Raw genomic sequence first — 22,281 nt, 5'->3', positions numbered from 1 at the left:
GGTATCAAAACTGCAATTCTCTCCAATCAACTTATCCCTGCTTGGGGCCAAATTATAATTCTCCCAAAGACTTGCAGATTCTCCAAGTCGTTTTTTTCAATTCCAATTCCTATTAATTTTCCTTTTTCCCTTTTCCCTCTTGTGCATTTGAATTGCAATTTTTTAAAGAAAAATTAATACGTTTTTCTTGTGAACACATTTTATATTTACCAAATCATTAAAGTAATTTTTCTAAAAAAAAAAGTACAAAGAAATGAAATCCAAACAATTTTCAATCATCAAAAACTGAAAACCTTTTGTCTTCCTCCATGACTGCTTCCCACCAAGAAACTCCACCCGTTAACCAATCTTCTTCACTTTAGAATAGGAAACAACAAACAATTGTGTAGTAAACTTCTTGGCAAGATGTACAGAGGTATGAATAGATTCAGGGGTTCTGGGTCGTCAGTGTATAGATATTTAACGATGCCCCAGATGAGAAGAAAAGTTTCTAATTCATGGTCTGCTATGCAAGATACTTACTTTTCAACCAAGGTAATGATTCCTCTTGTCTTTTTTAATTTTATTTTTTAGCCAAGTTTCTAGTTCATGCTCTGCTATGCATCGGTTAAATTGGGTTTGAATTTTGTAGGATATTTTTGAGAAGCATAAAGTGGTGTTTACGATGGCAACATCTATAGCATCGGTTGCTACAGCGTGGATTGGTATGTCCACCTCTTTTTTTTTTTTTGGTAATTTCCTGCTTGTCTATTACTGTGTTATTTACTTGACTGCTTTGGAATTTGTTTGATTACGATGCTGCAAGAAAGATGGTATAATTTGTCTAGTTACACTGTTTGTTTGAGCGAATTTGTTAAATTGCATATATTGGGTGAGTTTGTTGAAAAATGTCGCAGTAGCATTCTATTAGAAATGTATGAGTGATAAATAGGCGGTTAGAAAATGTGTTTAAAGAATCCTTTTGAAATTTTTTTTTGCAGTGATGCAAACTAAACACAGAAAATTTTTGACGTGTAGTTTTAATTGGACTCTTAGTATGATCCCTTTTCCTTGAAAGATTTAAACTTTTCTGTTAAATCTACATTTGAAAAAATTTTCATTGAAGGATTCAAGCTAGGATTGCATATTCTGATGAATTTCAACGCAGATGCTATTTTAGTTTCAGCTTTTGTATTTGAAATTTGAACATGGATGCATGAACACACTCAACTGAAGATAGGTTCTTCCTGCAAATATTGTTTGGAGATGAATCTAAGATTACTCTGTCACAACCTGTGAACGCGTATAGTGGCTTTTCCTCAGTAATGACTATACAGGATAAGAAGTAAAGATTCAGTTTTGTGGCCAGAAGGGCTTGTAGAAGCAGGAAGGATTTGGAGGATTGGATTATGAATGGCTTTTCCTTAGAAAGGACAATACAGGATAAGTAAAGAGTCGGTTTTGTGGTCAGAAGGGCTTGTAGAGTAGGAAGGATTTGGAGGATTGGATTATGAATGGTCTAGCCCTATATTGTGGGGAAATTATATGCATGAGGAGCCCATGTTGGCTGATAAAGCCTTTTAGCCCATGTATTGGGCTGCGAAGTTTGCAATTGTCTGACACGTACTTGGGGTTTCCTGTTGTTGCTAAGTAGGAGGAAATACCAAGCTGTGGAATATTGTCATTTAGTGCATTGAGAAGAGGCTCGTGGCTAGTAAAGAGAAATCGTCTCTCTGATGAGAAAGAGAAATCATATATTTGATGAGTAACAGTTTCAGTAATTGAGGCTACACTATATACAATCTCTCTGATGAGCAGTTTGGTGTGGACCCCTACAAGCTTTAATGATAACTTTCAAAAAAAAAAAAACGTTAATACAAAAGGGGCTTAATACCTTAACTCTTGAAGATTACAGCAACTCGAGTAAGTTATTAACCGTATCTGACATAGCTATTTCCCTTGCTAACCTAAGCAGACTGAGAGGGTCTTAGAATACAGGTTTGTACATAACCCTCATTTGTAAAAAATCAGCCAGATGATTTCATTCTGCATGAAGAGGTGAAAAAAATAAGATGTTCTTGGTTGTGATTTTCCTAAGCTGCTGCATTTCCAACAGGGGCAGAGTCAGGACCTATGGCTAGTGGTGGCAGTATTGTACGCCTCAAATTTGTCATTTTTATGGAAAGAAAAACTTGATTTTAATCATGTTTTAACTTTTTGTTATGAGTTTCTCTTTTGTGTTCTAAAATGTTTAACGATATTTCTGTTTCAAATAGTCATCAATTTTGTGTTTTAATAACTTTACAACAATTATAACACGAGAGGTTTCTAAAAAGACATTGTTGTTTAGGGAGGTAATGTGAGGAAAGATGAGGAATTCCCATAGGGGCAACATTAAGGGAAAAGGGTATTTTCTAAAATTGAGGGGGGACAGTTATGAGAAAAAGTTAAAATTTAGTAAAAGATACAAACATATCCTTTAATTTTTGCAAAGTTGAGGGGGTGCAATTACCCACCCTCAAGAACACTTGGCTCCGGCCCTGATTTCCAAGTCTATAAATACTTATTGAGTTTGCTTAATTTGTGGCCTCCAAGTCTTATTTTCTGTATAAATGAGCTGTGACAGTATTATGAAAAGGTTCGTAATGTCATGGCTTGAGCTGGTCTTTCTTTGCGGTTTTGAAGCAAGTGTTACCTTTGGAGGTCATGGCCATGGAAATCTTTGTGGAATTACTATTGTTTTTTTTTTTCCTTCTTGTTTCTTCCTAAACTAATGTTTTGAGAATGCTATTCAAATTACCCAAAGGTACCCAAATTCCCACAATCTTTTGCTAATTCAAACAGAATTCCGTGAACCTTATTCTGCGTAACTTGATGGAAGTGAAATGTTATCAGATGAGCAGCTAGTCTGTATTTTCTATTTCATTTTTTATTTTATATGGCTGTTAGGTCTCAGATATCATAGAGGAAAATGTTCTTAAGAGGTTGAGATGAGGCTAGAAGTTGTATCAGATGAAACAAAGGAGGGACTAGGGAGAGAAAATCTCAGACTTCAACTTGTGATCTTTTGCATTAAAGTTCTTGAGAATGGTATCTATTGCATCCATCATAATAAGAGCAAATAAAGTATATTTTCTTATAACAAACTTAGTTTGTATCTGGAGGATGTTCACTTTTAGGGACAGTTTTGGAGACAGATGAACAACTACTAACAACTGAGGAATTGATCTAAAGAGAAGTGTATGCAACAACTGAGGAATGTTGCAATGGGGAGTTAAGGAGATAAAAACTAGCTTGTCCAGTATGACTCCTTGGGAACGAGGAAACCAACAAATAAAGCTTTGTAGTTTTTTGTCGGTGGTTCATTTCTCCGTATGTGTGCTTTATCAAATGGTGTTTACCAGTGCCAGTTTGAAACCTTCATATTTAATTCTAGAGGAAGAATGAAGTGTAAGATATGTTACTTTCAAGCTGAACTACTCGCCATAGGCCACACAAGGTGGGTAAAATGCAGCCATAGCTGCTAGAGCTAGAGCCACTGTATTTGCTCCTTCCTGTCTTAAGCTGCAATTTTCTGAACTTTTGCATAAATTACTTCTGGATACAGGGGAGTTAACCAAATGAAGTTTGGATATTTAACTGACCTGGGCAAAAGATTTTTTTTGGCCTATATATGAAATTTGACACGTACGTGGGCCGCTTGGTACATTTCTCTTCAATTTCTCAATATGCAAAGGTAGAAAAAATGGGAAAAAGGTGATACTGAGCTCCTTATCATCAAACAACTTTTTTGTGTTCAACCCTTTATAGAACCTTCTAAGGATTAAAATTGTAGTTTCTTTTTGTGTTGCTGGGTTGGTGTGTGAGATTTTTTCAAGATGTATGGCATTGAAGCATTTATATTGTGAACGTGTGCTTTGCCTAGTAAAATTCTATATTTTGTATGTTTATGTTTTGATCTGTTTTACTTTTGGGACTTTCTTTTTCCTCTAATTCTGCTGTCAACATTTGTGAATCCGACTGTTGTGTAAGGTTAATATTTTAGGTGATTTCTTGTTTCATATGATATATTTCTTGAGGACTTTATCTTACTTGTTTTGTGATATTGATGTAGGTTATAGTTTACGTCATTTTCATGAGACAAGAGTTGACCAAAGGCTCGAAAGAATCGAAAGTGCTGTAAGTAGTTCTTTGTTCTGTTATTATACTTGAATTTGTGTTTGTTAAATCCTTTAACTAGTGTGAATACCCGTGCTACGCACGGTGCTAACATTATTGAAAAAAATAAAAATAAATAATGAACAAATAATTTCGAAAAATTGAACCAACAAAATTAAAATATAATATCTGTTTAACAATAGTTTGAAATATAATAGAATGTGTATATATCATTCAAAAACTGTCTTTTTTCGGAAGATGGATTCTGAAAAAAAATAAAAATTTATATTAAAAAAGGGAATGATATATTTCTACAAATGAATGTAATTGAATGTTGTTAAAATGAAATATTTACAAATACTAAGCATTCGATTTGATAATCTTGCTTGAAGGTGCGAACACTCTGCACACCAATCCACTTTTAGTACGAAAGTCAAAATTGATGATTTAATTAACTCTGTTGAATTTTGTGGAGTGCGTACTATAAATGAAAATACACGATCTTTGCATGAATTAATTCGTTTGCTGAACAACCTATTACCATTTTCCTAATAATTAAGAACGTACGAAATTAGTGTATTTGTTTTATGTAGTTTATAAATAGTACTATAAAAAATAAATATATATTAAGAAATTCTATTTTCCTTTGTAATTCTCTGAGATAAGAAGCAGCACAACCAAATACAAATCGTGTATGTCTGTCTTGTAGATTAAGATGCATGTTTACCACTAAAATCTCTGATTTATATGTTAACATTGTAATTATTTGATAAATAAAATATTTATGCAATACAGAAAAATATATTGAAGTTAAATATACATGAAATTAATTACCTAATAACAGTGTCAACCGCGTCATTACAATGCATACACACTGTTTTTGAAAAATGACCTTCACATAGTTGTCCACAATTTTTCCATAGCTCGTAGAACATATTTTCTATGTTAATGCTCTGAATGTAAGCAAGTATTCGAAAATATTTAATCTAATAAGAATGAAAAAAGATATAGGTTATAATTATAAATTAAAAAAATTTACTCAGTAATTAATTAAAATTGAGTAAACTTACCGTATGCATGATTGTATATTCAGATATCCATATTCTCTTTGAATTTGCTATCAACAATGCTTGTGGTATTGTAAAATTGATTGATCTCAACCACGTAACTCACTTGCGGGCACATGTATTATTTTCAAACCTGCAATTTTTTTGAAATAAATGTCAATAAGAGTACGAAACAATATTAATAGTTTGATATAGTATTAATGAGGAACTCACTAATTGCGTAGGTATCGAGCAAAATCTAAATTGTGATTAATATACAATTTGCTAGCTCCAATTGTACATAGTGATGAACCTGCATAGTATGATTATGCTCGCTCAAAAGTTATTCAAGATATATAGAATATAAGTACAAGCAATTGATTTACTTTTGTGGCTCAAGGTCTATCTTAAATACTTATGAAGACTCACCTGACAATTTTAAGAAGGGAATTAGGTGCAGGAGTTTTTTAATCACTAATTCATTTGTGGAACATGAATTTAATTGATAGATTTCCTTAATTACTTGTTTCTTTAAGTTTGCTACCTGCTTGTTACTGGTGATGCTGCCTTCTTGGTGCTTATCACTCGAAAATAATTAATTGGTAGAACTGTAGTTTTGCTTATGATAGTTTTCTAGATGGCATGGACACCTTGCTTTTGGAGGCTTTAAGTGTATATGGACAATGGTGGCAAGTGGGAACGACAACAATGTTATTACTTATGGGTTTGAAGGAAGAGAGTTTTAGGGTATAACTTGAGATCTTGCAACACAAAAGATTTAGAAAATTCATTCAGTAATGGTTTAAATGAAAAAGAGAATTTCTCCCAGCAAGAAGCAGTTTCATAGCATGTGAAAATCTCATAGAAAACCATGCTCTGTTTTGATGGATCAAATTTGATCTGCCAACCGGTAAAGTCTAGTTATTCACTAGTAAAATTTGTAGCACAGCCAAATATTCTTTTTTCTAGATGCTAAGTTATTCTAAGGACAGTTTTAAATGGGGCTTTTTGTGATCAATCAACATTGTAATCACTTCTAGTAGAGAAGAAACTTCATTGGTAGCAAGCATCTGTCTTGTATCAGAAGAAAAATACTAGAAGTTGGGGAATTTCTAATTCAGTCAAGTTGGTCAAGAATTATGAAACAATCAAGGAACTGGCATTCTTAAAAGTATGTATCGCTATCTAGTTTAATGGAGAAATAATTAAAGGATGACAAAGGCACCAATTAATCCATCATATGAATTTCTAATCAGTATTTGCACTTTACTTTCCAGTGTTTCTTCCTGTTTTATAGATGTAGGTAATGTGTGCATTCCCAATGAGTACTTGCTTTACATTCCTCTATTTGTTCCTGTTGTTAGTTGTAAGTAATGCATGTCTTGTTAGACCGGGTGCTAAGAGGAGTTGGACTTGTCCATGTGACTTTTATACTAAGGTTGTTCTCTTGGCAAACCACAGACTGAAGTTTAATTTTGTTATAGATACTTTACTAGTTCGCTCAAGTTTTTTGTTGAAGCTGTTTCATGCCATTTATCTTTATGTGTTCCTTCTAAACTCCATCTGTACTGGATCATATCCACCATAATTAAGCTATTTCATGTGGAGAAACATCGAGGTATGCTCCATATGTTACAAAGGAGAAGACAAACAATGCATTCCTTTGTGTAAGTCAAGGGATACTTATAATTGAACTAAAAACATAAGTTCTACAACACCTCTCCTTATCGATGACAATGAATTTGACACTTTATAAGTAGCTTCTTTGCTAGTTTGGAGCTTAATTGTGTAATTTTTGGGGATTAGTAAATATTTGAATTGGGGTGCATTTGATGCAGGAGGAAACACAACAAAATGGGATATTATTTTGATTCAAGATAAGTGTTCTGGTTTTTAGGAAAAACCTCTGATTAGGTTACACAGAGACCCAAAAGTCCTATGAGATGAATTCAAAAAAGAGACTAATTTATTTGGTTACCAAACCAAAGCTGCAATTGAGAATTTAAGATTCAGAACTTATGCAAGGCTAATCCTAAAATCCTACCGAAATTCTTAGTCTTGTGTTGTGAAGCTGACTATAAATAAAGTTTATGGAGTATGCTAGCATGTAGTTGGATTTTCAGTGATTTGGGGCCTGCGAACATGTAAATAGTTATACAAATGGAAGAATACTAGTTCTAGGAGTATTTAGGAAGATTCTTAGGCCTCAGGCTTAAGGTTTATTTGCATCACAAAAGTTGCAAACCCTTCAAAAAGCTCCATAGAATTTTCTAAAATTCTTTTTTGGTCAATCTACTTAAACCATAGAAAGCCATAAATACAGTCACCAGTATGATCACGTTATCACTTTTCAAGCAAACAGTGATCCAGATTTCTGATTGTTAAATGTCACAAAAGATTACCAGTTAAAGAGTTGAAAAGATTTCTGTGATTGGCTCCTCCAACTTCTTTCCATAGTTTGTTTCTCATAGTTTGTATTTGTCAAATACATTGGTAATATAAGCTTATCCCATTTTGCGGTCTTGTTACAGTATTCAATAATTTACTGTGGTTTTGTTACAGTTGTTAATAATTTTCTGTGCATAGTGGTGTTTTCAATACTGGATATATGTGGTTTTGTGCACCTGTGCATTTTTTTTTGTCTCACCTAATCAATCATCATTTATGGGGAGGTGAGAGACTCTGTGCTGCTCTGGGAAGATTAAGTATTGCTGTGTCATTTGTGTCTTGATTTTACATTGTAGAGTTACTACTGATAATCCTTTCTCTTCCAAGAACTATACGCTTAGTATCTTATGTATGGTTTCTGCTTTAGAATTGTGTTATCGACTCAAAACTGTAACATTGCTTAATATAGAATATGACTATCTGACCAACATACTATGATAAGAGAAATGTTTCAACAGGCTTGCAATATCACCATTTTTCACTTCAGATTGGATCATTCTTTTGGAAATAGCATGCTCTGCTGTCTCATTTTGTACCATGTGCCTGTCCTTGTCATATTGGTTTTAATGACAGTACAACGAAGTGCTAGCATTAACATTTTCTTTGTCATCTTTGACAGTGCAATGACTTGTTTCTCCCCTTGACCAAATAGTTCGAGAAATTTTTTCTCAATTTAAGAAATTTTTTTAGCGTCTTTCCTTGGTTCCTAGCTGGATCTCATGCCAATGATACTTTGCCATTTTCTACACATTTGATTTTGTTTGTGTGATCATGAAGAATTTTGCATCTTCTCTTTTGTGCTTCCTTGCAGATGAAAAACAAATACGAGATTGGTGATCCTGAATTTAAGAAGCTTGTTTCAAGCTCTGTCAGTATTCCAGCTTGCATTGCAACTGCAGGAACCACGTTATTTATCGGGTTTGTCAATTCTCTGACTATAACTTCTTGTCTCTTTCATTTCTGACTTGAAGGATTTTCTGTGTTGTGGGACAATGCAAGGATTGAATGTTACTATATCCATTAGGATGTGTGATAGAAGCTAGTTGGTTGAGATGGCTATAAATTAGTGAGTTGAAACTTCTGCTAGGTAGAGGACTGTGTTCCCTTGTCTTGCTTTTAGCGCATCTTTTACATCAAGTATGCTTGCTTCTCTTGCAATTTTTTTACTTAAGGCTCGGGGTCTGTCCAGAAGGTCTGGTAGAAGAGATCCTGTCCTACATATCAAGTGTTGCTGATATGGTTGCAGATAGGCTTCATATCTTGCTCATTGGGAACTTCTAAATGATAAAGGGATACCCTGAGTATATTGTAGAATTGAAATTTGTGGATAGAACAATATTCTATTTTTCTTAGTTTTTGGGCTGGTCTCATCGTTTTCCTTCATTTACTGTAACTGAACCAAGGTGCAGCACCTACTTGTTTCGCTTTTGAGAAGGTGACTGACTTTGGTTTGTGGGGCTAACGGAAAGTGGAACATCTGCAACATGGTATTTGGTCATAGCTGGATTTGGTACTTAACCTTTATTATTTCATGTTGAGAACCAAAAAAACCCCTGACAGTCTATCCGTTTTGAAAAATATTAGATTTATTCTGGTTTTACATGTAGACATTCTCATGTAAAGCAATGAAGTACCTGCCAACGGCCCATGACTTGGTAAAACCTCTGATTTCTTAAATAGCCTAATCAAAACTGGTAAAGTCTACAAGTGGTTTATGTAATTCAGTTCCCTTTAGGTCACATTGTTAGGATCTAGGAAACCAGGATGGTCTCAAATTGATTTTCTGTGTGTTGGATAATGTTTTAGATTCTTTGTGCTCTTCAGTATGCATGTATAAGATTTTAACTACTGCTTTTTAGCAACTGACAAGATACAACTTGTTAGGTTCTGGCTCAAGGTTTTATTGGAAATGTTGTTGTCCCTATACTTGTCTAATTGTGAGAAGTTAAATCTCAAGTGGCTAGCATGACCTGTCACTCAAACAGGAACACTAATTTGTGCTAGCATGACTTGTCTAAACTCGAGATGCTGTAAAGCTTCTTATATCTGTTACATGGAATTTAGTTTGATCTGGTAATAAATTTCACTTGGACTCGCAAGAAAATAGTAGATGAAGTGCATGATAGCCAAACTATATTAAAACTATGTAGAACTAATTATTTAGTTTAGGTTTAGACATTCACTTTTGGGTACTATTTGCATATTGAATGTTAAATATCAGATCTTACTTTAAGAACTGAAGTCGAACTGCTGCATTATGTATTATTTCTTGAAGATGTATCATGAAGCCTATCATTAGGGAATATCTTCTAAACAGTGTGTCTCCAGAAGGAGATTATAAAAGCAGGTAGTGATGAATGAACTGGCTATTTGCATTGTGCCACATGGTTACCTGTTCTGTTAGCTTCGTGTCAACAAAATTAGAATTCTGTTGGGTGCTTATATTTGATACACAGTGTGCAACTTACATTCGTCTGATCATTTGACTAGATTGTTCTTTGGAGCCATGCATCTTGATCTTGATCAGCTGAGCCACAGAGGTGACACAATATCAACTACAATGGAGAGCAATTTTTATTGGCTCTATTGTTGATAGTCCACCTCAATCTTTTGGAGATCACAAGCGTATCTGAACTATACAGGCCATGGACATTATGTAAAAGGAAAAACTATCATGAACATGTAATTCTAAATGCCATGCACAATATATAAGCTACAGAAAAAATAAAAATGAAGAGAATGTCCTAGGATATACTTTTATTAGATGCGTATGGGCACAAGGTACATGGAGAGATTTATGCTCACCTTTAAATAAAAAAAAATGTTGAGGATTTGGCAGACCCAACTTGTTTTATTAAGGAGAGAGATCCTTAGCTTGCATGCTGTGAATGGCAACTTGAACTTAGGCTGCTATGACTGGTGGCAATTGGTGATGGCTGAGAAGAGATGAACTTGAACCAAGGCTGAAAAGAGATGAACCTGAATCATAGGGATCTTTGTCCAGTTGAAATACCAAGTCCAGTAAGACAACTGATGGGTAGTTTGATATTTGCCCAGGTGAAATAGTAAGTCCAGAATGATAACTTATAGGTAGTGTAACCTGTAGAATCAGCTAGGGCAAAGTTCACTTGGGCAGCATGCAGCCCTATCAATTTTATGCTTACCTTTCTTGCGTAAGTGGCAGCTTTAGCTTAGAATGCTGGGGCTAGTGGTAATCAGTTATGGCTGAAAAGACATGAGCCTGAAGTATGGGGATCTTTATCAGGGTGAAATAGTAGGTCCAGCTAAGAGATCATAGGACAACTGATTGTCTGCCCTGTGATTTCAGCTGGAGCAAAAGTCATTTGGAAATTTCTGCAGTGTATGTAGTTGTAGAAATTTTAAAGTGCTTGCTTATGGAGCCTATAAGTGGTATAGTCTCTATTGGTATGTGTGTTTGCAAGTGCAATCCCAGTTTTGTGGCATGCAAAAGCTTGTTGCGCTAACCCAGATTTTAAAGTGCTTGTTTTCACTCTGAATGAGATTAGCTGCTCCTGGAACATCTTTATCATTGTGAAATGTGAAGCTCTAGAAGTTTGCTTTGCTTTTCTACCTACGCCAAAGCCCCCCTCTATCCAAACACTTTGACTTGTACTGTTAAGATGCTCAGTAACTCGGGATTATTTTGAGGTTAAGATATGGATTTACAAGCTTTAAGCTGACTCATTGCTCTATTTTGGCTTACTTGTAAAGGATAAGTTAACTCGGATTAGCTGACTTGAAAAAGAAATAAAAGTGACTTGGGAGTGTGATTGTAAAATTTTCCTTGTTCCCTATCTTTTACTTCATACTAATGTTTCACAAACTTGCAGGTATGGATTGGGTTGGAGAGGTGGAAGATGGTATGCCCTTAGAAAGGTCAGAAGAGAGCAGATGAAGGAGCAGATGAAAATACTTGGACAGGTTAACTCTAGGCAGTGGCCCTTCAAGTTCTTAAAGGCAAAGCTGCCATTACTTGCTCGAATAAGACCTAGAAGGTGGCCTGTAAGGATCTTGAGAAGACCTAGATTAGCAGAAAGTGCTGGTAAAACATCAGAAACTTAAAAAAGGATGCTTCCATTGCAAAGCACCCAAGTGAAATTGAGCAGATTGTCCTTTTAGTAGTCCAATCTCTGGACAAAGGACTAATTAGGCCAATCGAGTTTTGTACAATGGTAACTTTCCTGTTTAGATTGATCAAGTCAATTGGTGAAAACTAGCTTAGGTACCAAGAAAATTAGCAGATGTTAATTTCTCCTTCCGGAGGGAATAGATTGGTATGGATTGCAACTTTTCCATCGCATTTCCTAGTTACATAAGGTTGCCTTGATTACTACAAAATATAATTGCAGTACATATATATCAGACCCCAATTGACAAGGTTCCAAACTTAATTCATTGATCAAAATATGAAACAGTAACAAGCAGGCTATTGTCATTGTTGTTGATTTTTTCCAAATTTAAAGTGTTGGAGTAAAATAATGCAACACTTGGGAGGCCAATTTTATCCGCATTAATTCGTTAGAGCTCTTAAACTTGTATCTTTTGCTGGAAATTACTATACGCTCTGTTTCTTGTGTCTGTTATCCTTCTGGTCCTTTCTTTTTTCTTCTCTCAGGATTAAACTTTATTATTTTCAGTGGGATGGTGATTAACTTTAATCTTTTCTCAAATGTCTTTTTAATTGTTAATGAATAACTGATTCGGCACCAGAGGATTTTACTAATTCAAGTACATATGACGTTATATTCAGGAATTTTCTCTTCCTATGTTTAACGGTGCTGTTTCTTGACTGGTTGCTAAGGTGACCCGCCATATGGCAATGTTTTTGGTTTGAAGGCTGAGTCATAGTTGACTGACTTAAATTTTACTGCTGCAAATAAATTAAGAAGATGAATAAAAATGAAAGTAACATTATAATGGAGCAACGAAAACCTAAATGACATATAGCTGGAACAAAATGACATAAAAGAAAATTTTAACAAAAACCAAGAATTTAGGGAAAAAATTCGATGCTATAGTAAAACTTCTATAATTATGAAAAATCTCCAGCTATCTCAGCTATTTTCTTTGCAGATATGCAGCCAAAATAAAAAAGAATTCCGGCAAATCAATACTTCAAGCATTGATAGCTCCTTAGGCATCGAAAAATGGAAAAAAAAAGTTCTGAGAATAAAATGTCTTGAAGCAAGTTTTTAACATTTTAAATTAATGAAATTATTTTCAAAGGCTCTTTCAACTGCAGAAAAAGAATAAATAAAATCCAACACTCCAATTTGGTATGTCCTGCCATAATTTGTTCATTTCTTGTTAACAAGTAATTTCCTTGTTTGAATGCCATCACCTCATCCCTTGTCAATTTCTTCTCTAGTTTTCTTCTTTTTACAAGTTTTTAATTTATGTATTTGGCAGTATAAGAGCAGAGATGAAATTTGAATAAAACCAAGTTGAAATGAAGCAAATATAAAGTGTTATCTTTGAGCTTTGCTGATGAGCCAGCATACTGTCAACTTCAAACTGCAATTCAGATAACATAATTTCGATAAAATTTTATAACCAAATTGGTAGATATAATACAAAAGGAATACATATGACCAAATGCGTATAAGATTACAAACTAATACAACCCAAATTGGGAGAATTAATACAAAAGGAATACATGTATATGACCAAATGACAATAAATCTACGGAAATGGTAGGAACACTACTCCATGTATGGTGGGAGAAGTATACAAATCGAACCTATCCATACATGACCACTGATTATATCTTCTAAATCATCCACACTAACAATCCAATCCTCTCCTCCAAAAGGGAATTTTACTAAATAACCAAAAATGATACCTAGGCTAAGGGTCAAATTAGTAATTTGCCTTACATCTCCCTTTCCTATGCCCATGTATCATACATGCCTCCAAAATATAGAGTCTTGAATATTAGAAGAAAAGCACCTATACCTAACAAGATTAAGTGAATACCTATAATTGTGGTCATTTTATTTTTATCTTCCGTACATAATCGAAAAATGGAAAAGATTCTTCAAGCATCTCAAAACCTAGAAGTGCTTGGTAAATACCTCCAAAGCTCAAAATCGTAGAGGAAATTAAATAAAATACTTCAGATACAAAGTATGGAAAGATGTCTATAACTTCTCCCCAGGGCCTGCCCCCAACCTAGAGTAGCTAGGTGGGGAAGTAAAACTAATCCTGGTTCATACATAGGATTCTCTAGTAAAAAATAAGCCACTTCAAATAGGTTCATTACTTTGGTCCAGAATACGAGTAACCCAGCATGGGCTACATGTGGTCCTAGTAGTTGATTGGATAAATTGATAAGTCAGGCATTTCTCACCTACCAAGTGAAACCAGTGATTACTTCGTTATGACTAGCTAAAGCTGAAGTTCCATTAAAAAGCGTTTTCATGTGGTAGAAGCTCCTCGAGGAATATAAGGTTTGCATGAGGCTGATCTTGAGCTGCCATCCAAGCACACATACCTTCATTTAAGAGAATATTTTTGGTGAAGAAAGTTTCAAATTCTGGATATTCCACTAAACGAATTCTTGAGAAACGAAATCATAGGCACATAGATTCATGGCCAAACAGACTACTCCAAGGGCACTCATCCATAAACAAATTACTAGTACAAATAACATAAAGAAATGTAAACAACGTTTATTAGAAAAAGCAACCCCAAAGATTTGGCACCAAAAGCGGTGAGTGATGACCAATGAATAAGTTTTTTGGACTTGCATTGGGTTAAAAGCATGGACTGTATTTGCTACTATTACCATCTTCAAATAAAGTATTTTCTACAATAGCACCATGAAAAGCACATAGCAAAGCAGCGCCCAATACACCGGCAAAAGTTACCCATTAGTTTCCTAAAACTCCGGGATGCACTTCCTTTGAAAACAAGAAAACTATCAATTACTTGAAAGTCTTAGGTAGAAGGATCCGAAAATAAAGAGTTTGAGACACTTTGAGTAAGATACATATTAACTAAGAGTTTTTCTAATAAAGTACTAAATGTATTTGCACCATCACCACCTTTAAATAAAGTATTTTCTACACTAGCACCATAAATAGTGCATAGCAAAGCAGCACCCAATACACCAGCAACTCCCATCATATATTGGCAAAAGTTACCTATTATTTTCCTAAAATTCGGGGATGCACTTCCTTTGAAAACAAGAAAACTATCAAATTACTTGAAAGTCTCAAGTAATAGGATTTGAAAATAAATAGTTTGTGACACTTGAGTAAGATACATATTAACTATGGGGTTTTCTAACGAATGCTCATTGAGCACTTGTTAATACACCTAACATTTACTTAATCTACCATATATACACACATACTAACAATTCTTACCCTCCGTTACATTTATATACTTTCTCTGTTTAATTTTACCTACTTTTCTTTGTATTTATTTACTTTCTCTAATTAATCTTACATTTTCAAAAATATGAAACCTGATATATATTTTAATGAGTGCCTTATGTGCATCCATTAGACCTAATACAGTATCTTTAACATCTTTCTAGACACAAAAGTGATTTTGACAAGTACAACAATTTTATTTCTTTTAAATGAATTAGCAAATTGCTCTTGCATTCGAAGCTTTAATTACAGTTGCAATGTAATTCAAGATAATGGAGTGATCTGAACAGTCTATTGCAACATGTAGAACTTGTACGAAAGGAAAATACATAATTTATGCTTTATATTACTCTTGTTTTTGTTTTGTTCCATGAGATACACATCTTTGAACAACCGAATCTAACCTTATGCTACTGTATGTATGACACAAGTTTTGATGCATTCGAGATCATTGGTCAACAACTTTGGGTACGTTTGGATGGTTGCTTTTTTTTTTTTCTTTTTTGGTGGGATATTTTCAGAAATATTAGTCAAAAGTATGTTTTTGAGATTAAAAAGTGGTTTAAAAATATTTTTAATCATTTTAGAACCATGTTACTAAGAACTCCACTCAAATTTATTTATTTTTTAAGAAAAACACTTGCATTCATCTCGTACAATATTGACAAATGCTTTCAATTGTTTAAGTTAATCAGGTCCGTATCTATTTTCTATGAACAATTATGTTATCATAGGTAGGATTTTACTTCTTTTTTTTTTGCATTTTTGTATTATTTTTTTTTTTTTTTAGTTTTTTCCCTTGTAAGCATCTTATAGAGGCTTGGTCTGCATTCTTTGTACATATCCAAATTGTTGCAGTTATAATGCCCAATTTGCAACCTTGTAATAGAGGTTAACTTATGTTTTCTTCCCAGAGTTTCAATACGAAGAAGACAGAAGTGTCTTCTACATTAGATTCTAAAAATTTTCTTCTTCTTCTTTTCCGGATGGATGTGTGAAATAAATGAATCTATTTTTGACTGTTGTTCTGGATAACAATACAAACTCCAAAATTAAAAAAATTATATACGTTTCCGATTAATTATGTTATTCTTTTTTCTGAACTTACCCACTCCATTTTTCCTATAAATGCTAATCAAGACTTGAAATTTTATAAACTGAGCAGGAACAAAACAGTTTATAATGGCAAACAATTTGTCTTCTAGATTTTTTGTGATATTGCTATTTTTGTTAGCTACTTTATGGTCAATTGATGCTTTAGATGGAATTTGCAATTTGATGGTGGAGACTAGAGGTTACAAATGTGAAGAACATGAAGTAATTAATTTCAATTCGTTCAGAAAATATTTTGTTAGTTTGCAATATGAGCTCATTTAAAGAATAATCTGATCAATTTTGATATGAATCATATCATTTCTGCCAGGTGATTACAGAAGATGGCTATATTCTCAACATGCAAAGGATTCCCTTTGGCCTGGCCGGTGAGGCTCCTAGGAAGAGGCCTCCTGTCCTGCTGCAACATGGACTGTTGATGGTTTGTTGTTCGCATGCCAATTTTTGGGATCAATTTTTCTTATAGTCATAGGATGAAGTTTTCTTTTTTAATTTAAAATTTTTTTTTCAACTCGTTGGAATGCCTGACAAGCAATCTTTATCCAAATTTGAAATTTCATTTTATTCATGTCGCATACATCTAGATCTTATAACGTAGCAAAATAAATAAATAATAAGTGTAGTAAAGTTTAGTTCATTTCATTGATTTGTAATCCTTCAAATTTTAGGTAGCATGAGTGACAAAATTAGTCTATTGCATTAGATGGTCATAGCACTAACTGGTCTTCACCTATAATTGAAGTTTAAAAACTAATCAAATCTATGAGGATTGTGTTTTTTCTTCTTTTGCATCTTAATAATCTGCTTTTGGAAATTTAGTAGCCAAAACTGCTTTCTAAATGGAAGATACTAATTATTTCAAGTATAATACTAATTCTTTATTCTGCACGTGACTCACATATATCAAAGAAAATAGATAAAATCAATCTTAATTGGTTTTAAAATTTATTTCTGAGAAAAAAAATTAATTTGTGTGATCTCAGGATGCAATAACATGGCTACTAAGTCCGCCTGATCAATCTTTGGCCCTCATATTGGCTGATAGTGGATTTGATGTTTGGCTTGTCAGTAGCCGTGGAACCAAATACAGCCTTTCCCACCAAACTCTTAGTCCGGATAATGCAGTAATTTACCTTTCTTCAAATATATATGAATTCTTTATTTTAACTCTGAAATTCTGGTTTTACTATTATTACTAACCAGAGAAAAATACTATTGCTTAGGCATATTGGGATTTTACCTGGGATGAATTAGCAGCTTATGATCTTCCAGCTTCAATCCAGTTTGTCAATGATTTCACAGGACAGAAGTTGCATTATGTTGGTCATTCCCAGGTGAAATTTTCTCCTTGGTGTTGATTTTTGGAAAGTGATTGGGTGGAGAAAACTATTATGGGTTATTGTAAACTTTCCATATAGTTGCCCAAAAAAACCAAAAAAAAAAAAAAGAAAAAAGCATTGCATATGGTTTAAGAAAATAAGTAGCTAGTTCAGATTTGGTTAGTTGACTTTGGAGTTTTCAGAAAAGGACCACTATGAAAATTGAAAGATTTTTTTGTTGGGGTAAGTAGGATGGTTTATAACAATATCGTGATGCGGATGACTTCAATATTATTTTTAATTTGTTCAAAACTCTTTGAAAAGTAAAATAGGAAGTTGGGCTTTATTTATTTCCGTTATATTGCGACAAAAAAAAAAAGAAAATCATAATATATATAAAATTGAATATATTACTATTAAATTATCGCTATTGCTTATTGATGGCAAAACTTACGTTTTCTTGAGAAAATCTAAACCTGAATTTCATATGTGTTGCAGGGAACTTTAATTGCATTGGCTTCATTTTCAAAAGGGCAACTTGTGGATAAGCTAAGATCTGCTGCCTTGTTAAGTCCTATTGGCTTTCTGGGTGAGATGACTTCTCCACTCGCAAGAATAGGTGTTGAAAGTTTCATTTCCCAGGTAGTCTTCTGTCTTCTGTTTTAGCACTACCTAATATATATATATAAAGGGCTTTATTTTAGTTTATTCAAGTTATTATGGTTACTTGGAACAAATAGCATTTCCTGAAAAAAACTAATATATAAAATTGAAAGAGCAATTGAAAATTACAAAAAGCAAAAGTTATTTCTTAAAAGCGCCTCTAAGGTTATAATTACTTCTAGAAATCAAATTGCTTCAGCTCCTATTAATAGAATCTAAAAATAAGAGTTTGAGTTTGTATCTAATGTGCACATTTCAAAACAATTCTTGACTAGACATACCCGACAACTAGAAATGCATGATTTTGAACGACAACATTCTCCTCCCTCGTGATATTATTAAGTTTGTCATACTTTGTACCATGGAAAACTATACAAGAAAATGCAGTACAAAATCTTCCAATTGTACGTATTTCAACAAATTGATAACTTGCGCTTTAGTTTTGGTAAGGAAATTGCTCTTGAGCAGCATTGGAAAGGTAGATAATGGTCTTACAAAACTTTTACAAATTAATGTTACGTTTTAACATTTCACTTCAGGCTTTGACTCGGTTAATAGTCCAATTAACAAGAAAATGAAATGGTTAATACTTTGAGGTTGCAATACTAATTGATACTACTATAAGGCTGCATAATGATGGTTTTTCTAAAACTGACTTCTTTTCTTGTTTTGACAGGCTTTGTATTGGCTGGGAATTAATGAATTTAATCCAAGAGGGTGAGACAAATTTGTCACTTGTGCTGGTGCATTACTTCAGTTTTGAATTTCCAATATCTAGTGTAGAAATTCAAAATTGTTCAATAGAACATTTATGATACATTCCGGTCTCGAAATGGCGCGAGTCACCTTTCCTTCTAAACTGTTTTCTGCCCAAAATATAAAAGGGTATATAATGTTATAACTGTTCCAAATGTTTGCACATATTGGATGAAGTGAGACAAGTTACACATTTTCCTTCTTAAAGTTTATAAAAAAAAATGAATGTTTTTGTTAATGTACTCTACAAATTAAAGTTTTCTCCCAATAAAAACCTCAAAAATTTTATGTTAAAAATCATAAGTTTCAATGCTTATAATGTTTTTCCTCTCAAAATAATTGTTTTGCATTCGTGTATGTGTCTAGGGATGCTGTTATCCAACTTCTTATGAATATCTGCAAGAATCCAGGCGTTGATTGCACCCATCTGTTGACATCTTTCACAGGTACAAATCAGAAATTATTCATGCTGCTACCTGGACATATCAGCTCATATAAATTGAGTTTTAACTTTGAGGTTATGATTTGTGTAGGCGCAAACTGCTGCATGAACTCTTCCATTATTGATGTTTTTCTAAGACATGAGCCTCAGCCAACTTCCACCAAGAACATGATCCATCTATCTCAGAGTAAGGCTTTTCTAATCTTCTTTTGGTTACTTCAATAGTAATGCTAGAAGATCATAATTGGTTTTATGACAGTTTATTTATCTTGTAGAAATGATTAGGGTTAATTACACAATAACTGACAGAAAGTTTTGAAAACTTCTACTTGATAACATTGACTCAGTAAAAGTGTCAATTTGAGCTTCAAAGTGCACTATGATTAAGATTCTAAGAGATTAGGTTGTGATTTAAGATTTAGTAGGCTGTGAATCTTTAACTTTCAAGAAATATACTTCTGTTTTTTTCCCAACCTTCTTCTAGATTTCTCTGTCTACTTCTTACTGCATTTCACATGTATATATTCAATTGGCTCAAAATTTGGCAACTTCAAACCTAACTTAACACTGTAAGAACTAATGAAATATATGATTTAAAGTTTTGATGCATTTTGTTGAAAGAAAGTTTAGAGACTTGAAAAAAACAAGAAGATCTACTGATTGCATTCAGCAAAAAAAGATATCTAGAAAGAATTTCATTTATAAATCAGTTAGATTTAAAAGTTACATAAATTATATAAACTGAAATCGAGCACTACATTTACTATAATTTCTTTTTCCATTTATAAATAAATTTGTTTGCATGAGCTTCTGAAATATAGAATAAGACAATCATATGCTTAAAACTTGAAACAAATTGCAAGAAACCCATTTCTCTTTTCTTTTCATTTTTTATAAGTAAAAGGTTTTGAATTCAAGACCTCCTACTTACTACTCGACTCAACTGTATCCCCCTAATTCGCTTGCATCACTCCTTCTGTTTCTCAGGGACTCTTCCTAAATGTATTTTCTGTCTCATACACACACACACATCCACACATATTATATATTATATATGTAACACACATATATATATGTGTGCATGTGTGGATGGGCAATGTTACTTGATTATCTCAACAATTGTTTTGTTTGTGTGTTTTTTTCTTGTGTCATTTCGTTAGTGGTCAAAGGAGGAACCATCCAAATGTACGACTATGGAAACGAGGATGAAAACAATAAGCATTATGGGCAGCCAACCCCTCCAGTCTACAACATGAAGAATATACCAAAAGATTTTCCGCTTTTCCTCAGCCATGGAGGAGCTGATGCACTCTCTGACGTGAAGGACGTGCAGCATTTGGTAGACAACCTTAAAGATCATGATAAAGACAAGATTGTTGTCCAATATATAGAGAATTATGCTCATGCTGATTATGTTATGGGGGTGAATGCCAGAGAAACTGTGTATGAGCCTCTAATGGCTTTCTTTAGGCTCTACTAAAGCCTAAAAAGTGTAGAAAACACATTTGTCACTTCTTGTATTTGCAATTTTATTCTGCATGTTGCTACCCCAAGGAAACAAATTTTTTTCCATATCTTATGTTCAAAAGGATGCTAATTGTCATTTGAGAAATATTTTTAGTGGTATACGAAAAAAAAACTGAAATTTCTCCTTTCTTATTTTATTATCATTTTAAAATTTTATGTCAATACGTGATCGTGATAGCTCAAATTGTCTAAATATGTCCTTCGATAAATGAAACTCTTAGGTTATTTCCCACTTCTATGTCATTCTTCTTCTCATTCTTTTTGGATAAAAAAATTTGATGTATATCTTCATTACATCCCAATGAGGTTTTGGTCTCGGGTTAAGTTTGAAATCCAAGAGTTTGAGATCCTTTGTTAAACTCTAACAAGTTGTGAGTTTATTCTAAATGTATAATGGTGCTTATTCAACCAAGTGTCGGTTAGTTGCAAATGATGATTCGCAAGTTTGTTTTAGTTTTGAACTTGTAATTTTGAGTTATAATTTGGATTACTTTTAATCAATGAATTGCAAGTCGTTGTCTTGATTCCAAAATCGTGGTTTACATGTAATCTAATTAAAGAAATCCTTCATTATTTTAGAATAATAATCATTCTTAAAAAATAAGAAAATGAACTAATTAATTAACCTTTTTTTATGGAGAATAATAAAAGTACCTATATCCGTCATCGTATACTCTATTACAAAGGTATAAATATCCTTCTCACAATATCAAATTTCATTCTTAAATGATATTGAAAATTTTCATACATCTCAAATATGTGATCAAAATCAAATATTTGTGCCGATTCTTATTTTATCAAGATGCTAAAAAATATTCTAAATAGTTTTGCAGTTGTGGATAGATTAAGAAATTCAAAGGTCTCTTAGTACAAGCATTGCAAGTAAGCGTGTTAATGGGTCTCATACTATCTAGGCTTAACTCAAATCCATCATGTGTTTCTTAAGTTTGAGTCCAAATTTTCGAACTCAAATTCTAGGCATATTTTAAATCCTATGAAAGAATCTTGAGCTTGGATAGAGTTTAGAGTTGCATGGCCCGTGCTCAATTCCAACTCTAGGCCCAGACTCTACCCAAACATACACAAAAGCACACACACACATATGCAAGCTTAAACTTGAATATTGATAAAAAAAATTTTCAAACAAATTAAATTACTCGGTAAAATTTCATGCTTTTAGTTCATTATTATTGCAAGCAACTTTCTTAAGTGTCGATTTTGGTATTTGAAAATGGTAAGTAGATTGTAGTTCTGTGATATATAAATTCCATATGTGTTCATCGTTTTTGAATTTAATTTTTAATACCTATAGATACTTATTAGGTACTCAAACTCATGAAGGTCTAAATCTAGATTTTCATCTACAAAACCCATAAGGTTCATAATTTGGGTCTAGGTATTAATAAATTTAATAGATTTGGGTCTAGATC

General features: G+C 33.3%; 1 protein-coding gene across 1 annotated transcript; it reads left to right on the top strand.

The window, feature by feature from the left end:
* LOC113689278 (triacylglycerol lipase 2) lies at positions 1-20,983 on the top strand. The gene is made up of 15 exons (XM_072049978.1): positions 1-534; positions 632-704; positions 4,094-4,158; positions 8,443-8,549; positions 11,483-11,711; positions 15,838-15,922; positions 16,197-16,348; positions 16,455-16,565; positions 17,128-17,268; positions 17,368-17,478; positions 17,962-18,105; positions 18,803-18,843; positions 19,249-19,328; positions 19,416-19,511; positions 20,485-20,983. The coding sequence occupies exons 1-15, from the start codon at positions 406-408 to the stop codon at positions 20,802-20,804; spliced, it is 1,884 nt and encodes a 627-aa protein (XP_071906079.1). The 5' UTR covers positions 1-405; the 3' UTR covers positions 20,805-20,983.
* The last annotated feature ends 1,298 nt before the right edge of the window (positions 20,984-22,281 follow it).

The sequence above is a fragment of the Coffea arabica genome, chromosome 5c, assembly GCF_036785885.1.
Source record: "Coffea arabica cultivar ET-39 chromosome 5c, Coffea Arabica ET-39 HiFi, whole genome shotgun sequence".
Taxonomy (NCBI): domain Eukaryota; kingdom Viridiplantae; phylum Streptophyta; class Magnoliopsida; order Gentianales; family Rubiaceae; genus Coffea; species Coffea arabica.
This window is presented reverse-complemented; position numbering and strand designations above follow the sequence as displayed.

Coding starts and splice junctions, on each gene's coding strand:
- LOC113689278 (XM_072049978.1), top strand. CDS start 406: ATGTACAGAGGTATGAATAGATTCAGGGGTTCTGGGTCGTCAGTGTAT. Junction 16,349..16,454: donor ACAAATGTGAAGAACATGAA/GTAATTAATTTC, acceptor CATTTCTGCCAG/GTGATTACAGAAGATGGCTA. Junction 18,844..19,248: donor AATGAATTTAATCCAAGAGG/GTGAGACAAATT, acceptor GTATGTGTCTAG/GGATGCTGTTATCCAACTTC.